The 21,760-nt window shown below is 44.7% G+C and overlaps 1 protein-coding gene across 3 annotated transcripts in view; it reads left to right on the top strand.

The window, feature by feature from the left end:
- PDZD2 (PDZ domain containing 2) overlaps positions 1 to 21,760 on the top strand; it is a 226,564-nt gene that overhangs the window by 127,262 nt on the left and 77,542 nt on the right. For all 3 annotated transcript variants that reach the window (XM_084832043.1, XM_084832042.1, XM_084832044.1), the window contains exons 2-4: positions 5,872 to 6,298; positions 18,257 to 18,399; positions 20,604 to 20,736. In XM_084832043.1, the coding sequence (XP_084688169.1) occupies positions 5,872 to 6,298; positions 18,257 to 18,399; positions 20,604 to 20,736 (703 nt within the window). The remainder of the gene's footprint in view (positions 1 to 5,871; positions 6,299 to 18,256; positions 18,400 to 20,603; positions 20,737 to 21,760) is intronic.

The following is a 21,760-nucleotide window of genomic DNA, read 5'->3' as shown; positions in this document are numbered from 1 at the left end:
ACGAGGGTCAAGAATCAACAGTAAGAACCAGACATGGAACAAGCTATTGGTTCAAAATTGTGAAAGGAGTATGACAAGGCTGTATATTGTTGCTCTGCTTATTTAACTTATATGCAGAGTACATCATGAGAAACGCTGGGTTGGCTGAATCACAGGTCGGAATTAAGATTGCCGGGAGAATTATCAACAACCTCAGATACACAGACAATACCGCCCTAATGGCAGAAAGCGAAGAGGATCTAAAGAGCCTCTTGTTGAGGGTGAAAGAGGAGAGTGCAAAAGCTGGTTTGAAACTCAACATTCAAGAAACTAAGATCATGGCATCTGGCCCCATCACTTCCTGGCATATAGAAGGGGAAGAAATGGCAGCAGTGACAGATTTTATTTTCTTGGGCTCCAAGATCACTGCAGATGGTGACTGTAGCCATGAAATTAAACGACGCTTGGTCCTTGGGAGGAAAGCTATGGCCAACCTAGACAGCATAGTAAGAAGCAGAGATATCACCTTGCCGACAAAGGTCCGTCTAATCAAAGCTATGGTTTTCCCAGTAGTAACGTGTGGCTGTGAGAGCTGGAGTATAAGGAAGGCTGAGCGCCGAAGAATTGATGCCTTCGAACTGTGGTGCTGGAGAAGACTCTTACGAGTCCCCTGGACTGCAAGGAGGTCAAATCAGTCCATCCAAAAGGAAATCAACCCTGAGTGCTCATTGGAAGGACAGATACTGAAGCTGAAGCTCCATATTGGCCACCTGACGTAATGCGAAGAGAAAAGTCACTGGAAAAGACCTTGATGCTGGGAAAGACTGAAGGCAAAAGGAGAAGGGGATGGCAGAGGATGAGATGGCTAGATAGCATCACCGATGCAATGAATATGAACTTGAGCATGCTCCGGGAGAGAGCAGAGGACAGGAAGGCCTGGCATGCTATGGTCCATGGGGTCACAAAGAGTCGGACACGACTTAACGACTGAACAACAACAACAACAACAACAAAGATGGTGTAGTCACAGCACATCATCTGTATGCTCTGTTTGGATTCCACACAAGGGACATTACTGATAGCATCATGGTGGGATGGTGATCTGTGCTGTTGGTTGCTCTCTTAAAGGATGACTACCGAGAAGAGGAAGCAGGAGTGGCAAGAGTGGGATGGAACACTGGGCCAAAACCAAGGTGAGATTCAACAGAGATAGGTGTTAAGTTCTGCAATTAGGTACCAAAAGAAAGAAAGAAAGAAAGAAGTACAGGATGATGGAGACTTGGCTTGGCAGCAGTACACATGAAAGGGTATTGGTGCGTTAGTTTATCACAAGCAGAACATGAGCCTGGAGTGTGATGCAGCTGCTAAAAAGGCTAATGCAATCTTAGGCTGCATGTACAGAAGTACAGTGACCAGATCACAAGAAGTGATAGTTCCACTCTATTCTGTGCTGGTCAGACCAACTCTGGAGTACTGTGTCCAGTCCTGAGTGCCACATTTTAAGAATGACACTGACAAAGCGGAACATCTGTGGGAGACTTACATGTTTTTCTGAAAGGAGAAGTCCGTGTCAACTTTACATCATGAAACCTGTGCAGACATTTACACACTGATATGTCATTTTGGGGGTTGTGACAGTGGTGCCCTCCAGATGTGTTGGACTATAACTCCCATGGGCAATGGCTGTGTTGACTTGGCATGATGGGAGTTATATCCAACACAGCTGGTGGACACCGGGATGCAGAAGGCTGGTTCAGAAGGCTTGTCATTGCCTATGGGCCACACAAAAGTGTTAGTCCCTCTGCTGCTGTGCCTCACTTCCCAAGGGAGCCTTCTCGCTACTGTTGAAGAAATACGGTACTAATTGCTTTGTGTTAATGAGACCAACTGCAGAAATGTTAGGCTCCATGGTATAATGATTTATCATAGTGACTCAGAAGTACTGAGAACTGGTTGGTTGAGTGGAATCAGTTACCAGCTTCTTAACATCAAGGATTTTAATTGAATCCACCCTTATCCAGTTGAATCCACCCTTCACCGACTGCAGTGAACATTCCAGTTATACAACAGCGATTGCCGTTTCTGTTTTCAATATCTCAGCTCAACCGAAAACTGGTTAGCGATATAATATTTCTTTTCCCCCCCTTCTTCCTGAAAAAGCTTGAAATATGAAAGCGGCACTGAAAAATAAATAGCTTTCCACAAGAGCCCCGGGGCTTCCAAGTTAATAACGTAAGGAACATATACAGAGTTAGAGCCGTGTAGCAAATTCCAATATAACTCGGACTGAAATCCTTAAGGTATTTAGATTCTAAACATTGAAAATAAAACACAAAACCCTCTGAATACTCTGAGGCCAGCTTCATTGAAAGCTTGGCTGGTTTTGAACGCTTTACAAGCTGCCAAAAGTGGGGTTTGGGGTCCCGTTTGGCTCTCTGGATGCCAGAACAGAACAGAGACTTTATTGAATCCAGGCGTTCTTTGCACGATGTTGCAGTGTTCAGTCCCCATCTCTGCACTGAGGTAGGATGCATGAAACTCTGGCCTCCTGGGCTGACCATGAGGGGGAGCCCATGGGATACGAGGGGGCACCTGAAAGTGGTGCGGTCAGTCAGTCAGATAGCAGGTCGGGCCAGAGGTAGCAGTTGTCCAACAAGGGGGAGGAGTCTTGGACAGAGAAAGCACACGTGAAGAGGCTGTGTAGGGTAGCCATGTCCCCACTGCCAAGCCTACCAGCCACGCCCCTGCCACCTGCATGTTCAGTGTCCGTGAGAAGGGGACCCATGTGTGTACTAGTGTACACCCATAGAGCTCCTTCATGCAAAGGAGACCCTGGAGGAGCTCTACGTGTGCATGTCGGTATTCATGTAGGGCCTCTTTTCCTGCATTGCAGGCAGGCATAGTAACCGGGGTGTCCTTAGTGGCACTCACGTGGCTTCACAACCTCCCCGTGTGTATTTTTAATGTTTGAGCGGGTTTGTCTGAGCTAGGGATTAATGAGAATTTCGTTTCAGTCTAGTTTTCATAAGAATTTACCAGAATTCACAAAGTTCTCCATATTTGGGGAAATATAACTTGAGCTTTTCTTTTAAAAAATTCCAGTGCGGGAAACCTGAAAATGATAGATTTGTCCATCCAGATCCAGAGCTCCAGGCTTCTCTCTTAAAAGTATGGTTTCCAATCCCTGTGCATTCAGCCATGTTAGTGCTGAATGAGGGTTGCCTCATTCTTTTTTTCTGGCCGGCTGCTCATCTTTAACAGTTACATGGCATGCAGGTACAACATGGCCCTCTCCATGCCAGGAGTACCTGTACCTATTGAATTGGGCTGGTGCAAGTGGGTGGGAATTTCATTTCAGTTTGTTTTTAATTTGCCAACATTCACAATGTTCTTCATATTCAGCAGGGCCAGCCCTACCATGAGGCAAAGTGAGGCAGCCACCTCAGGCAGCCGATTTAAAAGGGCAGCAAATGGTTACTGTTGTATTTTTCAGTTTGTTAATGTTGCATTTTTACTGCTAGAGATGAGGAAAGGCGCTTGTGGGATTTTCTGCCTCATGTGCCCAAATAACATGCCTGGCTTTGCATCCTGTGCACCTCGACTTGAGTGGGTGAGGGGCACCATTTGCTGCTCTGCCTCAGACAGCAAAATGTCTTGGGCCAGCCCTGATATCCAGGAGAGAAAGAATGTGAGATTTTAAAAATCTGAGCATGGGAGAAAGTGAAAGATTCAGCCTATGTGCTTTGTACTCAGACAGAATGATCTAGTCAGTGGTAGGAGGACCTTTCAAACCCCCTACCCCAATATTCTTGAAGGAGACATAGCTCAATGTAGAGTACATGCTTTCCATGCATAATGTTCTGGGGTTTCATCCCTGGCACCTCCAGTTAAAGGATTGCAAAGTGCAGGGCTGGGAAAGACCCTTAAGACCTCTGAGAACTGCAGCCAGAGCCAGACCAGAGTAGGTAGTGATGGTTGGACTAGGTGAGTCAAAGGTCTGACACAGTATAATGCAACTCACAACTTCAGATATTCATATTGCTTTAGCACTGTATATATGTTGGTAGAGGAGGCTGGTGGCTCCGATGTCAGTGGAGCAGTGAATCCGCTCCAAGTTTCAGTCAGAACGCTGGTTCTGACTGAAGCCCTGAGTGGATTCACTGCCCCGGTGACATCGGAGCCACCTTCAGAAGGGCCACACCTCATTTTCTCTCAACAACTTGCTTTCCTTCTGCCTGTTATGATCTGTCAGGATCTTCACGGCCTGAAGCAATATGGCTTCTGGCCTGCTCGTTGTTGTTCCAGGTTTTTATTTGTTCCTTGGTGTTAACATGTTTAAATCTTTCACAGAAATCAGTTGCATGCATGGACATGTCCCTGAAACTTATTCACAGAACTCTTAAGTCCTGGATTACTATAGGCCGAGTGTGTGGAATGTGCAGATTTGATCCTTCTGTGGAGTCTACGCATAGGCAGAGAGTTCAGAATGCTGCACGAGTTTCAGATTCGATCAAACAGATAGTCAAAATTCTGTCATGAGAACTGGCTATCTACATTTCTCTTAGGGTCCACTACATTTCAAATATGTTCCCTTCTCAGAAATTATATTTAGGTTTTCCACAATGCTTTCCCTAAGAGCTCAAATAGATCAAGGGTGCAGAATATGGCTCTCCAGTGGTCCCAATTTGCCCTGTGGGGTTCCCAGGTGATCACACCCCTTCCTCTGGCCCACCCCGTTTCTCCCACCCACCAATCTTTTGGTGGTTTCCTGGCCTTTGCGGGATCCCCTTCTCCCGCCGCCACCATTCTGAATGATTGAAACACCTCTCCTAAGTGTTAGTTTCTGGCAGTAAGAGCTTTAGGCTAAAATATGCTGGTATTTTGACCCTGCCCCCATTTGCCTTCAGCCCACACACCACTGGAATGCAGGTCCCAAAAGCTTTTCCAAATGGAATTTGGCCCTCTGGACCCCTGTTATAGCTGAAGGGGATGAGACTGAAAGAACAACAGCCACCCAGGAGTTCATGGCTGAATGTGAGATTTGGATGAGGAATTTACAGCTCATTCTCGTAACCATTGGTAAACTAGCTTAATTGTACTATATTCAAACCAACTGTCCTGGGGCTGCAGTAAGTAAAGCACTAGTGTCTGACTCCCATGACCTTTAGATTGAGCCCTATGATGCCTGACATTCTGCCAGTTTCATTCCCTGAGGAGTTAGAATGTTCGTGAATATTCCATGACATCACAGCATCTCAGCCAGTGTCTTAGGACATTACAATATAGATGTCCTGATGCTATAGATCAGGTTTAAGGGTCCCTGGAGGCAAAATCCATCCATATTACCCATTGCAAAATCCATCCATATACCCATTGCAACAGCAGTTTTTGGTTTTTGCTCTCTCCTTCTCCTGTGCTTTTTAAATTTTGCACAGGATACTTGAGGAGGAATTGGGAGGGGCAGAGCTGGCAGTGTCATCATAGCGTTGCACCCTTATGCTAGCCATCTGAAAGTCCCAGTAGGCAAAGCGTTGGGGCAATATTTGCCTTTTCCTTACTGTCATGAAGGATTGCCCATTCCAAAAGGACAGGACTGCATGGTTCTCATCATTTTTTCAAGTTTAGGAAAACAAATAGCTCTTTGCATTGCTGCAACTAATGCAGAATCGTGGAATCAGACGTTGAAGAGTTGATTCCATGTGGAGCGTAAGAGAGAGATGGGAGGTGCTTTGAAGTATGCAGAAATTTCAACCTAATCCACCAAGGCTGCCGAGCTCCAGGGCTCTGACATAAGCACAGGACTCTGCATGTGCCGGCCGATTTTTATTTCCCATGCCAGCTGTCCCCAATGGCAGGTTTTTTTAAACCACACATCTCTTTCTTTTCTTGCAGCTACCTTGCTGACCAGTGCTGGAATGGCGGCTTTGTCTACCTGATCATGTTGCGTCGCATTAAGCGCAAGGCCCCTCTTCCTCCGTCAAATGGCAACAACAGCAACAGCAGCGAGCCCAAAGCCAGGCCTACCTCCGAGCCCAGCGGGAAGACAGCTCAAAATGGCAAAAGAACTAGGAAGTTTGGGGTCATTACCCGAACCCCTTCCAGCGGTAAGGAAAGCAAAGGCAGCAAAAGCAGTCCCAGAGTGGAACAAGAGAATGGGCACTGCCCATTGGATGGGTTACATCTGGTGGCATCCCAAACTGAAAGCAGTGCGGAGGATCGACTTCAGAAAGCAGAGGCTCCTTTTCTGGCAGGGCCGTACCGGTCTCGCCTTTCAGACGGAGGGATTTTAGACCTCAGCTCGAGTGAATTGTCCCTGAAGGTATTAATTCCTGTTATTTTGCTATTTATTATTTATTTAATTTATTTGTTTACAGCATTTATACCCCGCCTTTGGGCCAAAAAGGCTTCCAAATATAAGCAGCATGGCAGTCCCTGTCCTGAGGCATACAATTAAAATTATGACATGACACATAAGGAATAAGGGATAGGGAGGGAGGAGAGAGAGCGAATTTAAATTTGGAGGAAAAAAGGTCCTATTTGAAGAGGTGGTGATGGTGACAATTCTTCTTCCTCTCCTATTTAGAGGGAAGTTGGCTGGAATGGTCTCTGGGAGGGAGGAGGGCTGCTAGGATTGCCTGATAGATTTTTAAAAAACAGAGGCATGGTTATTTCGAGAACAAAACACTTTTTCTTGAAGGTTTAAGTTTGGTTGCAATAAATTTTCTGCAGAGTGTAAGACCTGCTGTTTGACTGTCCTCCTTTCAACCTCCAGTCCAAGTAGACGTTACATGGTGGGCAGGAACGCACGATTGCTATGGACCTACATCTCTAGTGAAAGATGATGCATGATGTGATGCCATTCTGCTCAGAGTTCCTCCCCCCCCGCCACTCAATTTAATTGGCTACCACTTATGCGGAGCAGGGCAACTCTGAATGTAATGCCATCGTGGCTCATAAAGCCTTTCACTAGATGCCATGGGGGAGGGGCATATAAGCACCAATTAATCAATTTGTAGATAGGATGCTAAAGCTACCATACTAGTAATATAACAGTTATTCTGAAAGGGTCGTGGCAATCTAGTAACTCCATGAGCACCCGGAAATATTGGTGGAGCTAATTCAGCCGGGGCAGGGTTTCTTAATATTTATCAGGGAAAACATTCCTAAGAGCACTTTGAGATGTTGGGAACACATTTTAGTGCACTGTGAGTGGGCCATTTTAAAAGAATTCCTGTGATTCAGGAGTTTGATTAATATGGTGGATTCCTAGGTTTCTGTGAATCTATGAAAGAATAGAGGCTGGGATCCAAGAGTGCTCTGGTAGAACAGGAAGCTATTACAAGCATGCAACTAGGACAGGGGTGATTCTGGTCAGAGGCGTCCAATTCCCGTGTTGTTCTACTCCATCCTTTGCACTTAATTGATCTTCACCAGCACTGTCTTTACTGGTGTAGGTCTCAAAGATGTGTAGGCATGCCTGTCTATCCTACTTATGTCCATCTTGGGGCCAAACTACCTGTGATGTTGGTGTCTGTGCACTAAGCTATATTGACATCACACTAGCGGAAACCAACGTTTGCATAACATCGATAGCACTTGCTAGTGCCATTGCACTAGCAAGAATTATTGAGGTTGTACAAGCATTTGTTTCTGCTAGCACAATGCCAACAGCACTAGCGCATGGACACTGTTGAATCCTTCCCATTATTAACACTTTGAAAACACTGTGGTTAAACTGGGCACTTTTATTTTGAAGACAAAGCAGCCATGGATCTTGATCTGGAACATATCTCTGGTCTGGAGCAAGGCCCTGTAACAGCTACCTGCTGGAAATGCCCCCTTCCTTGGCTGCTCTTTGCTCACCAAGGTGGGGTTTCCTGCCATATGGAGCCCAAGTCCAGATCGGGAGCATATTTTGGATTGGGGCCCCATGGCTGGTTTTTCTTTATAACATAAAAGCGGCCCGGTTTAAGCACATTGTTTTAAAAATGTGAATAACGTCGCGTGTAGTTTGGCCCTTGTCCTTTGCGTAGAGCAGTCTTCCCAAACTTGGGACCCTCCAGATGTTTTTGACTTTAACTCCCATCAGCCCCAGCCAGCATGCCCAATTGTCAGGAATACTGGGAATTGTAGTCCAAAACATCTGAAGGGCACCAGGTTGGGGAAGGCTGGGTTATGGTGAACAAGACAAGATGGCGCCTCTGCAGAACTAACCACCCCAGTAGACATGTACACATGGTGTTCATGCTTAGTGGCACTTCCATCCTGCTGATGCCACCATGAGCTGGACGTTGGTAAGATGAGGGCCAAGCGCGGCATATTTTGGACGAAGTTCCCCAAATTCACCGCTGAGGTGGGGGCATTCAGCCCATCTTATGTTCAGGCCCACCTTGTACTGGGAGCATGAGAAAAATCTCAGCAAAACCCCCATGAGATGACAGCTAGGCAGACTCACAGTCCAAATAGCCATTGGTCTCTGCCAGTTGTGTGTGCAGGTGGTGGTGGGGGGCAGCATTGGCTCTAGCACTCTTCGTATCTCCACTGTAGAGATGGGAAGTGCTGACGTAGCACTGCACATTCCCTTCAATTGGAGCTTTCTGGACATGTCCACATTTTTATTGGAGACCTGACTTCACACTGTTTTCCCCATTAGTTTCCCCAACAAAAAGCAAGCCGAGTTTATTTGTTTTCCATGCATAAAGAAGCGGGGAGGGAGCCTGCTGGGGACATGAAACCTGGTGTGTCTTGATGATTAAAGGGCTGCAGAATGCAGAGGCAAGAAATGGGCCCTGCCGATGATGAGCTGAAAACTCTGTTATTGCTGCTTGCGAAGAGAGTGAGCTCCAGGGAACTATCTTATATCAGCCGCCGAGCTGCTGACATAATTTCCTTGGCAAAGTCTTTAAACATTCTATCGGGCTATTGCAAGCACCTGAACTAATGCAATCACCCTTTGTTTTTAAAGTTATTTGGAAACTCCACCAGCTAGAATGAGCTTTTCTTTTCTTTTTTCTTTTAAACTGTTCTCCTTCACTGGCGCTTCCTCTCCTATTCCTCCCTTGGCCTTAAACTGAGCCAGGGCTCACCACAGCTTGGCTGTAAAAGCTTTGAAGCCTAAGCACTCAACCCTGGATTCTGTGAAGTGTACTAAAGAGAAATAAACATATCTGAGCATCTACAGAGTGCCTTTTCCTGCACAGTAGGAGATCACAGTAAGCTGCCACAGATCTTGACTTTGGGCCATTAATATATATATACATGGCCTATCAATCTATCTATCTATCTATCTATCTATCTATCTATCTATCTATCTATCTATCTATCTAATCGGCCCATTTATTTATAAAAGACATTTTATATCCAATGTCCAATGTCCAAACATTTATATCCTGCCTTTCCCCCAAGGGGCTCAAGGACATGGTCCCCCATTCCCCTGTGTTTTTATCCTCACAGCAACCCTTTGAGGTAGGTCAGGCTGAGCGATGGTGACTGCCCCAACATCAAATTAGGCTTTGCAGGTCATGTGATGGTTACAGATCAGCCCTGGAGCCCTACGGTTCTTGTCCCCATAACCTGTTGTTGTTGTTGTTGTTTTTAATCATCTTGGCTGATGAAGCAACCTGGAGATCTCGAAAGCGTGCACATAAAATGTGTCCTGGCTCATGAACCAAGGGTATGTTCCCAAGGGGCTTTGATGCATGGCGTGGCCCCTTATGACTTTTACTATTTCTGCTCAGCTTCTCTTTTCAGAGCCTCCTTTATTTAACCCTGTATGAGGTCTTGTCTTTATTGTTCCCAAGGAGGCTGAAGGAATTGTTTCGTTGTCTTAGATTACTAGAGGACGAGTTCATTAGATTGATATTATTTCCCATTCACACATCTGAGGGCCATCTCGCACATATTATGCACAGGGAAACCTGGGTTTGCTACTCAGTGTAACTGATTAAGAAGCTGGAGGCAGTCATGGCTCTCTGTTGAGTGTACCTAAGAACATAAGAAGAGCCCTGCTTAGACCAAAGGCCCATCTAGTCCAGCATTCTGTTCACACAGTGGTCAACCAGCAGCCCACAGGAAACCCAGAAATAAGACATGAGTGCAGTAGCACCCTCCTGGTTGTGTTCCCCAGCAACTGGTGTACGTAGGCATACTGCCTCTGATACTAGAAGTACCATATAGCCATCAGGACTAGTAGACATGAATTTGTCTAATCCCCTTTTAAAGCCATTCAGATTGGTTGCCATCACTGCATCTTGTGGAAGTGAATTTCATAGTCTATGTGCTGTGTGAATAAGTACTTCCTTTTATGTGTCCTGAATCTCCCACCAATTAGCTTCATGGAATGAAGTTTTATATGAGAGATTCTAGTTTTATATGAGAGAGAGTGAGAGAGAGAGAGAGAGAGAGGTGTCTCCCCATCCACTTTCTCCAGGCCATGCATAATTTTGTACACCTCTCTCATGTCTCCCCTCACTTGCCTTTTCTCTAAGCTAAGTAGTCCCAGATTTTGTAACCTTTCCTCACAGGGGAGTTACTCCAGTCCCTTGATCATTTTAGTTGTCCTTTTCTGCCCTTTTTCCAACTCTACAATATCCTACGAATTCCAGCTCTACAATGTATCATACAGATATCTACAATACCTGTACAATACATGTTCATTGCACTCATACCTTTTATAGGTGTACACATCAAACATTTTAAGCACACACACTAAAAATGTAATGAGTGAAGTAGAGCTTAGTGTTTGCTGATGTGAGTTTCCACGGAGAATTGTATAAGACAACGTCCCTAGTTGCTCCAGTAGTGCCTCCTTCATGGCAGTTATACTCATTTGTAATAATTTTTACAATAATAGACTTTTTTTTTAGTATTAAATGCTAACAACAACAGCAATCATCATCATCATCAAAAACACCCTCTGGGCCTTTTGGTGGTCAGGATACTATCCACAAATACACACTGAAATGGTATACTATTGCATTTAAATAATCCATTCTAAAAACAATTTTAGAAGTGGGGCAGTAATGAAGGCTGTACCAGGGTTTTATCTTCCTTTAAAGTTGAATTTCTTTCTAGAATTGTCCCGAGGGTTCAAATTGTCATGTTTTGGCCATGATGGATTCATTTTCTTATTCCTAACTGCTGGAATGAATGGTTAGTTTGGTCTTAGGCTTATAAGAAACCTATTTAAAGGCTGAATTCACCCATTAATACAACTCACTGAATAATTACAGATGTGTCCGACTAACCTGAAGGTAGGAAACTGCACAATTATTTATCACCTCATCTGTTTTCACAGATCATTGCCTCTTATTATGTGAGGAAATTGCTCACCATTGGGAACTAACTGGGAGAATGCAAGTTTATTAAGAGTTTGCACTTCTGGTGCTTGCTATGAACTGTTAGGATATTTCACACCTACACTTAGAATCATAGAATAGTAGGGTTGGAAGGGGCCTACAAGGCCATCGAGTCCAGCCCCCTGGTCAGTGCAGGAGTCTTAAGTCAAAGCATCCCTGACAGGTGGCTCTCCAGCTTCATCCTGAATGCATCCAGTGTGGGAGAGCCCACCACCTCCCTCCCAGTTTAGTGCTGAAATCAACGGCAGAGGAAGCTCCATTGTGGACAGTGTCTTAAACAGAATATTTGTAATAACCTCTGCTGTTGCTTTTATGGTAAATACAAATATCCTGCTCTTCTACTGCACAGTGGTTCCCAGATGGTTCCCAGATGGTCTCCCATCCAGGTCACTTATAAGGCCAGTCCTGTTTAGCTTCTAGAACAACATCATGTGCCTGCAGGGCTCCCTCTGTTTGTTATATGTGCACTCACGTCTATGCATGCAAGGAAGAGAGAAACGCTTTCCTTGTACATCTGGAAGGGACAACCTAACCATAAAGCAACAACATGTGTATGTGCGGACATATAAAGCCCTACATGGCTTAGGACCTGGATACCTGAGGGAGCACCTTCCCCCTTATGTACCTGCCTGGATATTATGACTGAGTGAGGATGATGTCTTGATGGTGTTGCATTTGCCTGGAGTTCATTATGCATCAATCTGAGAGAGGGCATCCTTGATACAGGCACCCAAACTGTGGAAGTCCCTCACCCTCATATACTGTTGCCACAGAGTCTTACAACCCTTCAGGACCAGCTAAAGACTTTTGTTCATTCAGGTATTTGATAGATAGATTGATTTTTTTGCTGCATCATGTAAGCAGTTACTTACTTTTCTCCACTGTTTGATTGTGTTTTTGGTCAACGTTGTATGATTTTATTGTGTTTTATTGGTTGGGATTATTTATTGGGATTATTTTATAATGAAAAGTGGGTAATACATTTCATAAATAAAGTAAACAAACACAAAAGGGATATGCCATAGCTCAGTGGTGGAGGGCATACTTTGCATACAGAAGGCCTCAGGTTCAATCCCCAATATTTCCAGTTAAAGGATCTCAGACAGCAGGAGCTCGGAAAGAGCCGCTACCTTAGACCCTGGAGAGCTGCTGCCAACCAGAGTAGAAACACTGGGCTAGATTAACACTGGGCTGAATGATCTCACTCCCTATAAGGCAGCTTCATATGTTCATATGAAGCAGACACCTTAGTTGGCAAATTCCACAGGGGGCACCATTTTTCTCCCTGGTCCCCTTTCTGTGTGCCATTTAAAAAAAGAAAGAAAAGATCTCCAGAACTGGAGGGGCATCGTTTTTGGTTTTTTCACTTCAGGTCTGAAAATATCTAAAGCTGGCATTTGTAGTTGAAACCCTCCTTCTCAGTTAAAGGGATATCCATTCATGTAAAAATGATCAATAAATGTAAGTTTTTAAAAATGTAAAATGTAATGCTCGGTGATTCCAACTTCCTTAATTCCCTCTCTAATTTTGCTTGCTGCTCTCAGCAGCAGCAGCAACTACAACAAAAGATCAGTTTCCTCTGTCCTACAGTAAAAGGTTGGTTCATAATAATCATATTAACTATTTCTAAAGCACTTTCAAAACAAAGTGTTGTACAATAAATAAAACTGAAGGCAGGCCTGGCCTGCAACACTTATAATGGTTCAGCCATCAAGATAAACCATGGTTTATTGTGATGTGAATGAGCATAGCCTTTCCCCAAGCTCACATACTCTCCTGTCTCCTCTCTTCCTCCAGCACAGCTGTGAGAAGGAGATTGAAAGCTTTCACTTCTTGTTTTCAATTAGCCACATTTTAGTGTTACGTGTCAACCCTGAACTGTGGTTAATTTTAACTATGGTTTGTTGAAACAAGCGACCTTCATAAACCATGGTTTGAGTTATGGTTGAACCATGGTTTGTTGATGTTTAGACAACATGTCAAGCCATAGATTATCAAAAGTGGAATTGAAAGCTTCCAAACACCTCCTCATGACTACACTAGAGGAAGGGGGGAAAGGGGGAGTGTGTGATCTTGGGAGACGCTAAGCTTGTCTCTTGCACAATAAACAATGGTTTATCTTAACATCTAAATGCAGCCAATCTAACAAAAAATTAGTTCAAAGTTTCTAGAAAACAGTTTTACTTCTATGGTTGTTTGCCTTTTTTTGTTTCCATTGATTCCACGTTATCAGAAACACAGAACTCCCACGAAAAGCTCCGTGTAGATTTCACCCCTTCGTCTCTGCACTATGTGTAGTACAATTTACCTCATGTGCTGATGTGATACTGAACACTATAACGCTCTCACCAGCAGCCACAATTTATTTATGTATTTGTTAAAGTTATAATCTTACCTTATACGTTAAGCAATTTCAAGGTGGCTTACATAAACAATAAAATGCACAAAAAATACAGCCCCCCAAATAAAAGCAGTCAAAACAACAAGCAAGGGAACAATCCTATGGCTGCTAGACAGTGTCTAGATGTCCATAGGATTTTTCAGTTTCTGGGAACTGAGCTTGGACCCAGGGCTCCAAGCTCGGTTCCCAGAAAACTCACTCCCCGCCCCCTCCCCTGCCACCTCATAGGCAGCATGGTTTGTCTCCATCTCTGTGCTCATAAGCAGAGTCTGGAGCAAGTGAAAAGGGGGCATTCCTGGGGTGGAGCAAGGAGGAGACTATGGAAGTGTCATTACAAAGCTTCCTATGTGCCATCCGGCCTCCCCCGCCCCTCTGACGTCCCCAGCTAGACAGCCAAAATCGGCTGTCTAGCCGCAAATGCAGGGCAGCTGGAGCACAGAGAAGTTCCCCTCCATGCTCCGCCCACCCTGCATTGGATAGTCAGCCGCCTCCAAGTTCGGAGGGGGCCGGCTATCCCCATAGGATTGCGCCCTATATACACAATGGACATGTTTTTTTTGGCAAGGTTTTCTTCAAATATATTCCAGTTGTGCATTTTCAGGTGTGTGTTTTTTAAAGCCCAAATCTATTGAATGGCTAACAACAGAATGTTTGTAGCGTACGCTGTTTTTATTCAGAATGGGTGGCAGTGGGAGGACACTGTTTTTTGTTTTATTAGTAACAGAATTTTATTAGTGACATAATTTCGGTTCTTATGAAATCAAGGGGCTTAATGGCACTGCCTTGTGCCAAGGACGAGTCGAGCTTTCCTTCTTCGTCCGGGCCAGGCTTACCCTCTCAGCAGCTTTATTACACACTTGCAATTCGATATGTAGATGGGGTCCAAAGATATACGTACATTTCTTGATGGTCAATGGTTTTTTGATGTAGGCAGATAACTCTTGAGAGCAGCATGAAATTAACAAATATTATTCTCACTTGGGCTCTGTTACATAACATAGATAACCCATTTTCACACATAATGAGACAGAAAATGATATTCCTGCCACTTTGAAGAAAGTTTAATTGTTTTTGTAGCATATGGATATGGAGATTGATGCTCCTTTCAAATGCAAATTTTAGTGAGATCTCTTCATGTGATCCAAAAGAAGAAGGCAAGTTCGGGGGAAAGAAATGCACACGTACGCGCGCACACGCACACACACGCACACACCATAGGGCATGATCCACCCAAAGTTAAGCACTTTTATATGAATAGAGGAAGCTGTCTAAGACTGATTTGGGTCACAGATTCAATTCATTCAGTACTGTCCACTCTCACTAGCATGAGACCTTTTTAAGTAAAGATACTGGGGACTGAACCTGCAACTGTGTGCGTGCACACCATGTGCTCTGTCACTGAAGTGCGGCCCCTCAGGGGGAAAATTATAGCTGAATTGCCTGTTGTGGAAGAGGAATGGCTGCTGCCCCAACCGCTATGAGCCAGTCTGGATGAGCCTTTATCCTGCACACGCAGCTCCTTTGTTTCTCTCTTTGCTGCAAATTAAATCCATGAGCGTCTAATTAAGCGCAAGTTTCCTGTTTTGTCTGAACTGAGAAAACTGTGGTTTAATATCCTGGCTTGTCCCAAAGCTAGTAACCATCACTTTCCAGTTTAGACAAAATGGGAAACAATGGTTAATTGGAGAATTCCTGATTCATTTGCTCATGCTGCAAAGGGAGGAGTTTTTGTGTGGGCAAAAAGCTTCTATATAGTTCATCCAAACATGGAGTTTGTCTTCCTCTCCCCCCCAGCCCCCAAGTCATGTGTACTGAAGGAAAATCCATGACATCTTCATGGTCTGAATTTCTCTGACCCCATTCAGCCAACCAATGGAACGGAGTAGAGATGGAAAAATGTAAGAGTGTTATAACATCACATCGTATGTTCTGTTTTACAGGAGGGAGCGAGGAGGAGACACAGGGCTGCTGTTTTCAGTGATAGCCACGTGTCCACCATAACATATAGCTTTACCATTGAGCATGAACCTCAATGGCACATCTCTCCCATTGAAATCGGTGGGATTTAAACGGGTTTACAAACTGCTGGATTGTGCTCAGAGGTTTCAGTCTAGTACACTGTGATTATATATATATATATATATATATATATATATGTTTTAACTCAGTGGTGTCCTGACTTTAGGTTTGTGGAAGCCGTTTGTTTTTTATTAGACACTTTTCTGCAGGGCACCTCTTTTTCCTTTGTGGCCCACCATTGGTCTGGCCTGTGCAGGCTGATCAGGATGCGGAATGCTAAAGGTGAAGATGGTCCTACTGAGGGAGTTCAGCTAGATAACCATCAGCCTCCTATGATCAGATATTGGTGGCAGAGAAGACCTTTTTCTGCCTGAGACACTGGAGAGGCACAGCCACTCAGAGCAGACAATACTGGGCTACACCTGGTACAAGGTAGCTTCCTATACTAGGGATGTGAGAGAAAACTATTTGGAGGGTGGAGTTTGGTGGGGTTTTCTAGGTTTGGCCCACCTGGACTTCATTCTGGTTCCCACTGCGACGCCTAACTAATTAAGCATAAGTTTCCTGTTTTGTCTGAACTGAGAAAATTGTGGTTTAATATTCCTGGCTTGTCCCAAAGCTAGTAACCATCACTTTCCAGTTCAGACAAAATGGGAAACAATGGTTAATTGGATTGAATCTGCATTGAATCAGGCCAGTTTGTGGATTTTACAGGCATATTGCACATTTTTTTGCAGGTTTTGCCATTTGTGCACATTTCCGAGCAATTTGTGCAAAGTTGGCCGAATTCGCAGAAAGCTGGTGAATTCCACAAAGCCGGATGTAATTAGTGCAAAGTTGGACGTGATTTGCGCAAATTGCTCAGAAATTTGCGCAAATTGCTCAGAAATTTGTGCAAATCACGGAGCCTGCAAAAATGTGCAAAAAAAGTTCCTGGAATTTGAGGAAAAGTCCACATCTCAGCTCACAAACGCAAATCAAGTCATACATGCTGTGGAACTCCATCAAGTCAAAAAAGAACTGGATTTCTCAGTGACGGACATCCCTATTCTATATTCCTGTAATAAGCTGTCAGTCTCTTTGGGCCAACAAAGTGTCTGAATATGGAAGCAGGATTGGATAAATGAAGCCAGAATGGCAAAATACTGCAGTGCAGTAAGTATCGGCATTTCAGCGTTTGGCCCCTTATCATGGGAATCCTTTTTTAAAAAAGAAAAGAAAGTGCCTTCCAGCACTGGAATAACATCTTCTTCTCTTTCTTCTGCAAACTGTTATGTTCAATTATTGCAAATGCTCCTCTCCTTCACTTAAAATGATGCCTGGCTAAGTGCTCGAGGCTTGCTCTCTGCTGCATGCTGCCTGCTTCTGACAGGGAGGACGTGCCAAAAGCAAGCATCTCACTCTTCTCGCCAGCTCTTCACCTTTTCAGAAAAGCCTCTGCCAAGTGCAGGAAAAACAGTCACTCTTGTACCCCTGACTCCATCTCAGATAACTGCCTCCCTATGTACCTCGCTTCAAACAAATTACCATCCCTTTTAATATATGTTTGCACAGTGCAAGCATAAAGAAATCTGAGACCTGGAATCAAGGTGTGCATGTCTTCCCCACTTGGCATCAGGTCCTGTAGCCTTGTGAGGGGGCCCAATGGGTCAGGGAATCGCTACAGAACATGCAGAACACAAATATAAGTATCTGGATATGTTTAAAGTTATTTAGCCTGCAATCCTATACATGCTTGCATGGGAATAAGTCCCATGGAACTCGGTGGGGCTTTCCCTTGAGTAGAGATATAGAAGATTGCCCTGTGAATTGTATTTTTCTGAGCAGTTAGGAAGAATATTGCCCACACACTTTTTCCTGTATATCTACAAATAAATGATCTAGAGCCCTTAAATTAAATTTGTTTTAATGATTAAAACAAATAAATGATCTAGAGCCCTTTAAAACAAAATAAAAACTGATAATTTAAGGAGGGAACTGGAATATTCCTGAGTGGGGCCTTTATGGCTACAGCCCTAATTGAGATCAATAGTTTTTGAATTAAGATGACAGAGAGGAGTTGAAGTGTACAGTCTAAAAATGTGAGCTATGGATTGGAAAGCCACCAGTTCAAATCTTACCTCAGCCATGAATTCAACAGGTTGTTAGAGGCCAAGCTTCCAGTTGTTGCCTCAGCACCAGGCCTGGGGTCAGCACACAGCATCTGTGGGCAACTGCCGGGGGCCCAACACTCATGTCTGACTTAAGCTTCCTATGCTGGATGACTTGGATCTTCCATTTCACTTTTTCCACAATGCCCTGACATGCCAACGCTCTGTGGGGGCACTGTGGGATATTTACATTGACAGCTCCAGGACACCCAGGTGCTGCCTGCAGTGCTGCCTGCTGATGCCACTGTCAGGTAAGCCCACCAGGGCTCTCTGACAGAGTTGGGGTGAAAGCAGATCCCATCAGAAGGTGTATTTTCCTAAATAAAAACGCAAGAAAATTCCCCTCTCAGCGTGAAGGCTGCCGGATCTGGAAGATGAACATGATGAAGGGGACAGACGGGCTGGGGATCCAGATCACCGGAGGCCGTGGATCGAAACGTTCTCCCCATGCCATCATTATTGCACGGGTGGAAGAAGGAGGCTCCGCCCACAGGTACGGCACGTTGTGTTGTCATTTGTGCAAGTCTGACTGTTCTACCCACCTGTAATCCTTTGCATGTAAGTCAAAGATTCAGACACGTGAATGCAACAGGCAGGGGCTAAATTATTTGTTAGTTAGACTTATGCTCTGTTTTTCAGCCAAGGTTGGTTCCCAAATTATGATTAACATATAACACGGCACAAAAGAGAATCCGTAAAATGATCCTGTCCTGCCATCAGGCGGAACGAGGCAACCCCTGCAGCTGATTATGGATGTCATGAAAGGGCAGCAAACCGTTAGTTATTTAGGGCGCAATCCTATAGGGGTAGTTGGCTGCCTCTGAACTCGGAGGCGACCAACTATCCAACTCAGGGTGGGCAGAGCCCGGAGGGGATCTTCTCCTCTGTGCTCTGGACGTCCTGCATTTGTGGCTAGCTGGCTGATTTCGGCTGTGTAGCTGGGGTGGCTCAGAGTGGGGGGTGAAGCCTGGATGGTGCATAGGAAGGCGAGATTGGTTCCTGAAAACTGAAAAATCTTATGGCCGTTTAGCCACTGTCTAGCGGCCATAGGATTGCACCCAGAAGGTATTATTGCTATTGTATTTTATTGTCAGGGAGGGGTGTTTGTGGGATTTTCTGCCTCATGCGCCACTGTAACTGGGCTGGTCTTGAGTACTATGTACTTTGGGGGCGGTGGGCTCCAGTTGCTGTTCCGTTGCAGGCAGCAAAATGTCTGGGGCCGGCCCTGTTGCAACTGTTGTTTCCCACTTCAGCCAGACCGCCCCACTTAAAACATTTCTCAATCCCTCCCTTCCACAGAAGGCTGTTCCAAGACGTCCAACTAGCCTACAGCTGGGAGCCTCATCTTATCTGCTGTTCCATCTAGGCACCTATTCAGCTTAAATAGGGTAGTTAGAGAGTTCTATAGAAAACAGACGGAGCTTTTCCAGACTAGCTTGGCCTAACCCAGCCCTCCCCAACCTAGTCCTCTCCAGATTTGTTGGACTGCAACTCCCAGCATCCCTCAGGCAGGTTGGCTGGGGCATGCTGGGAATTGTAGTCGAACACATTGGGAGGGCTCCAGGTTGGGAAAAATTGGCCAAATTTTTTCTATTAAGTAGGAGTTGCTCTCTGAGTGGAGGTGTATGTTCAACTTTACATACACAAGTGAGGAAGGAGTGGGATGGGTCCCTTGTACTAAACCTAAAGAGTTAAATTCATCCTTGGAAGAAGAAACAAATAGTTGGGAATCCTTACTTCAGAGCACTCCACTTCTGTGGGGAGAAATAATTCCTTTAAGCTGCTCTTTATTTTTTTACATTTTGTTCTGGCAACCCTACTCATGTAGCAAATTGTGGAATTCCCCCCCCCCACAATCAGAAATTAGGTCAGGTATGGCGCCATCATCTGAAAAAGAAAGTTAGCCAGTCATGAGCACCCCATTCTTTCCTGTCAAGATTGATAAGATGCTAGGTGCTACTAGTAGAATGAGGCCATGCAGAATTAACTACTCCACAGCAAGTGAGTGAGTTAACTACTCCATGGAAAATTTAATATTAAAACTGACCTACTTACCAGTGATATTGTTCATGTTTATAAAGTGCTCTGAGATGCTCCAGTGAAGGTGTTAAGTAAATGTGGAGTGACTTGATTATTCATTATTAACAAAATGCAGATGGCATCTCCTGTGTTCAGCTTGAAATTTCCCTCCTGAAAGGGGGTGGATGGGGACAGGATTTCCAAACAAAGCATTGGCATTTATTCATTTATTTTCTCAGACTTGTTGGGGGGAGACCCAATCATTACAAAACATTTTAGCCAAAGCTACACTGTGTTGTTGTCTCTGAGCACTGACATAAGAACATAACCTTTCCAAGCAGCATGTAATGCCCTCTGTTAAGCCTTTAGAAGCTTCAAAGAGCCAGTGTGGTGTAATGGTTAGGGTGTTGGACTGGGACTCTGGCGACTCAGGTTCTAATTCCCCCTCAACCATGAAGCTCACTGGGTGACTTTAGGCTAGTCAATGACTCTCAGCCTAACCTACCTCACGGGGTAACTGTGAGGATAAAATGAAGAGGAGGACTACAATCTATATCACCTTGAACTCCTTGGAGGAAAGGCAGGCTATAAATGTAACAAACAAACAAACAAACAAACAAGAAGCTAGATATGTTTCTCAGAAGCTATGAAGCATTTTTGTTCTTTCTGTTTCCTTAGGGATGGTAGACTGAAAGTTGGAGATGAGCTGCTAATGATCAACAGCCAGTCCTTGGTTGGTCTCTCCCATCAAGATGCAGTTGCTCTTCTTCGGTCATCTGAAGGCCTTGTGTACCTGGTAGTTGCAAGCAGGGTAGGTAATATTCCACGCACAGTTTCATACATTGGCGTGTGCACCAGCGATTCACTGCTGCAAGATGTGATCATGACCATTAGCTCAAACGGCTTTTACAAAGAGCTGGAAAAGATCAGGACAGACAAAAGAAAAGTACTTTACTTTTGAATAGCTAACTTCCAGAATTAATTACTAGGAGATTGAGTGTTGGTCATTCACTTAGTTGGCTTTACAGAATTAATGGAGAGGAGGTGTCACAATGGTTATTAGCCAATGGAGCTCAGCTGGGATGAACAAAGTCATGAATTCCAATGTGTGATGAACGTGTCTTTGGAACACATTTGCTACATTCTGAGACCTTTGTTTTAGGGGCAGAGAATGTGTGTTGAAACCACTTCTGCCACATGCTACATTATATATCCAATGGAACTCAGGGAACTGTATCCCTAAGTTCCAGATGCTGGGGATAAGCAACAGAGTGAGAACATTTGTCCATCTAGTCCAGGGGTGGGGAACCTTTTTTCTATGAAGGTCCATTGGCCCATTGGAAAAGTCAATGGAAGGGGAGGGGCCAGAGCTGATGGTGGGCAGAGTCAGAGCCAGAAGTAGGCAGAGTGTGCAGCACTGCTAGCTTTCTTTCTCTCTGCATCACCCCATTCCCCAACTCTCTGTGTGCCACCCCATCCCACTCTCTAGTCCAATATTGTCTACTCTGACTGACAGCAACTCTCCAGGCTCCCAGTCTGACTACCTGAGATCCTTTTAACTGGCGATACCAGAAACTGAAGCTGTTACCTTATGCATACAAAGTATATGCTCCCCCCCTGAGCTATGGCTCCTGCCTCACCTGTGAACTTCCAAGGGCACCTGGGCAGCCACTGATGGATTGAAGTGCGATGCTGGGAGATGCTGCATCCTAGTGCGATGCTGGGAGACCACGATTATGATGGCGTAGATCAGGGGTGGGGAATCCATGGGCCTCCAGATGTAGTTGGACTCCCAACTCCCATGAACATGACCACAGCTTCCCCATCCCAGTTAT

This window comes from Heloderma suspectum, chromosome 2 (assembly GCF_057233095.1).
Source record: "Heloderma suspectum isolate Gila_16-S chromosome 2, 16-S_ref, whole genome shotgun sequence".
Taxonomy (NCBI): Eukaryota; Metazoa; Chordata; class Lepidosauria; order Squamata; family Helodermatidae; genus Heloderma; species Heloderma suspectum.
This window is presented reverse-complemented; position numbering and strand designations above follow the sequence as displayed.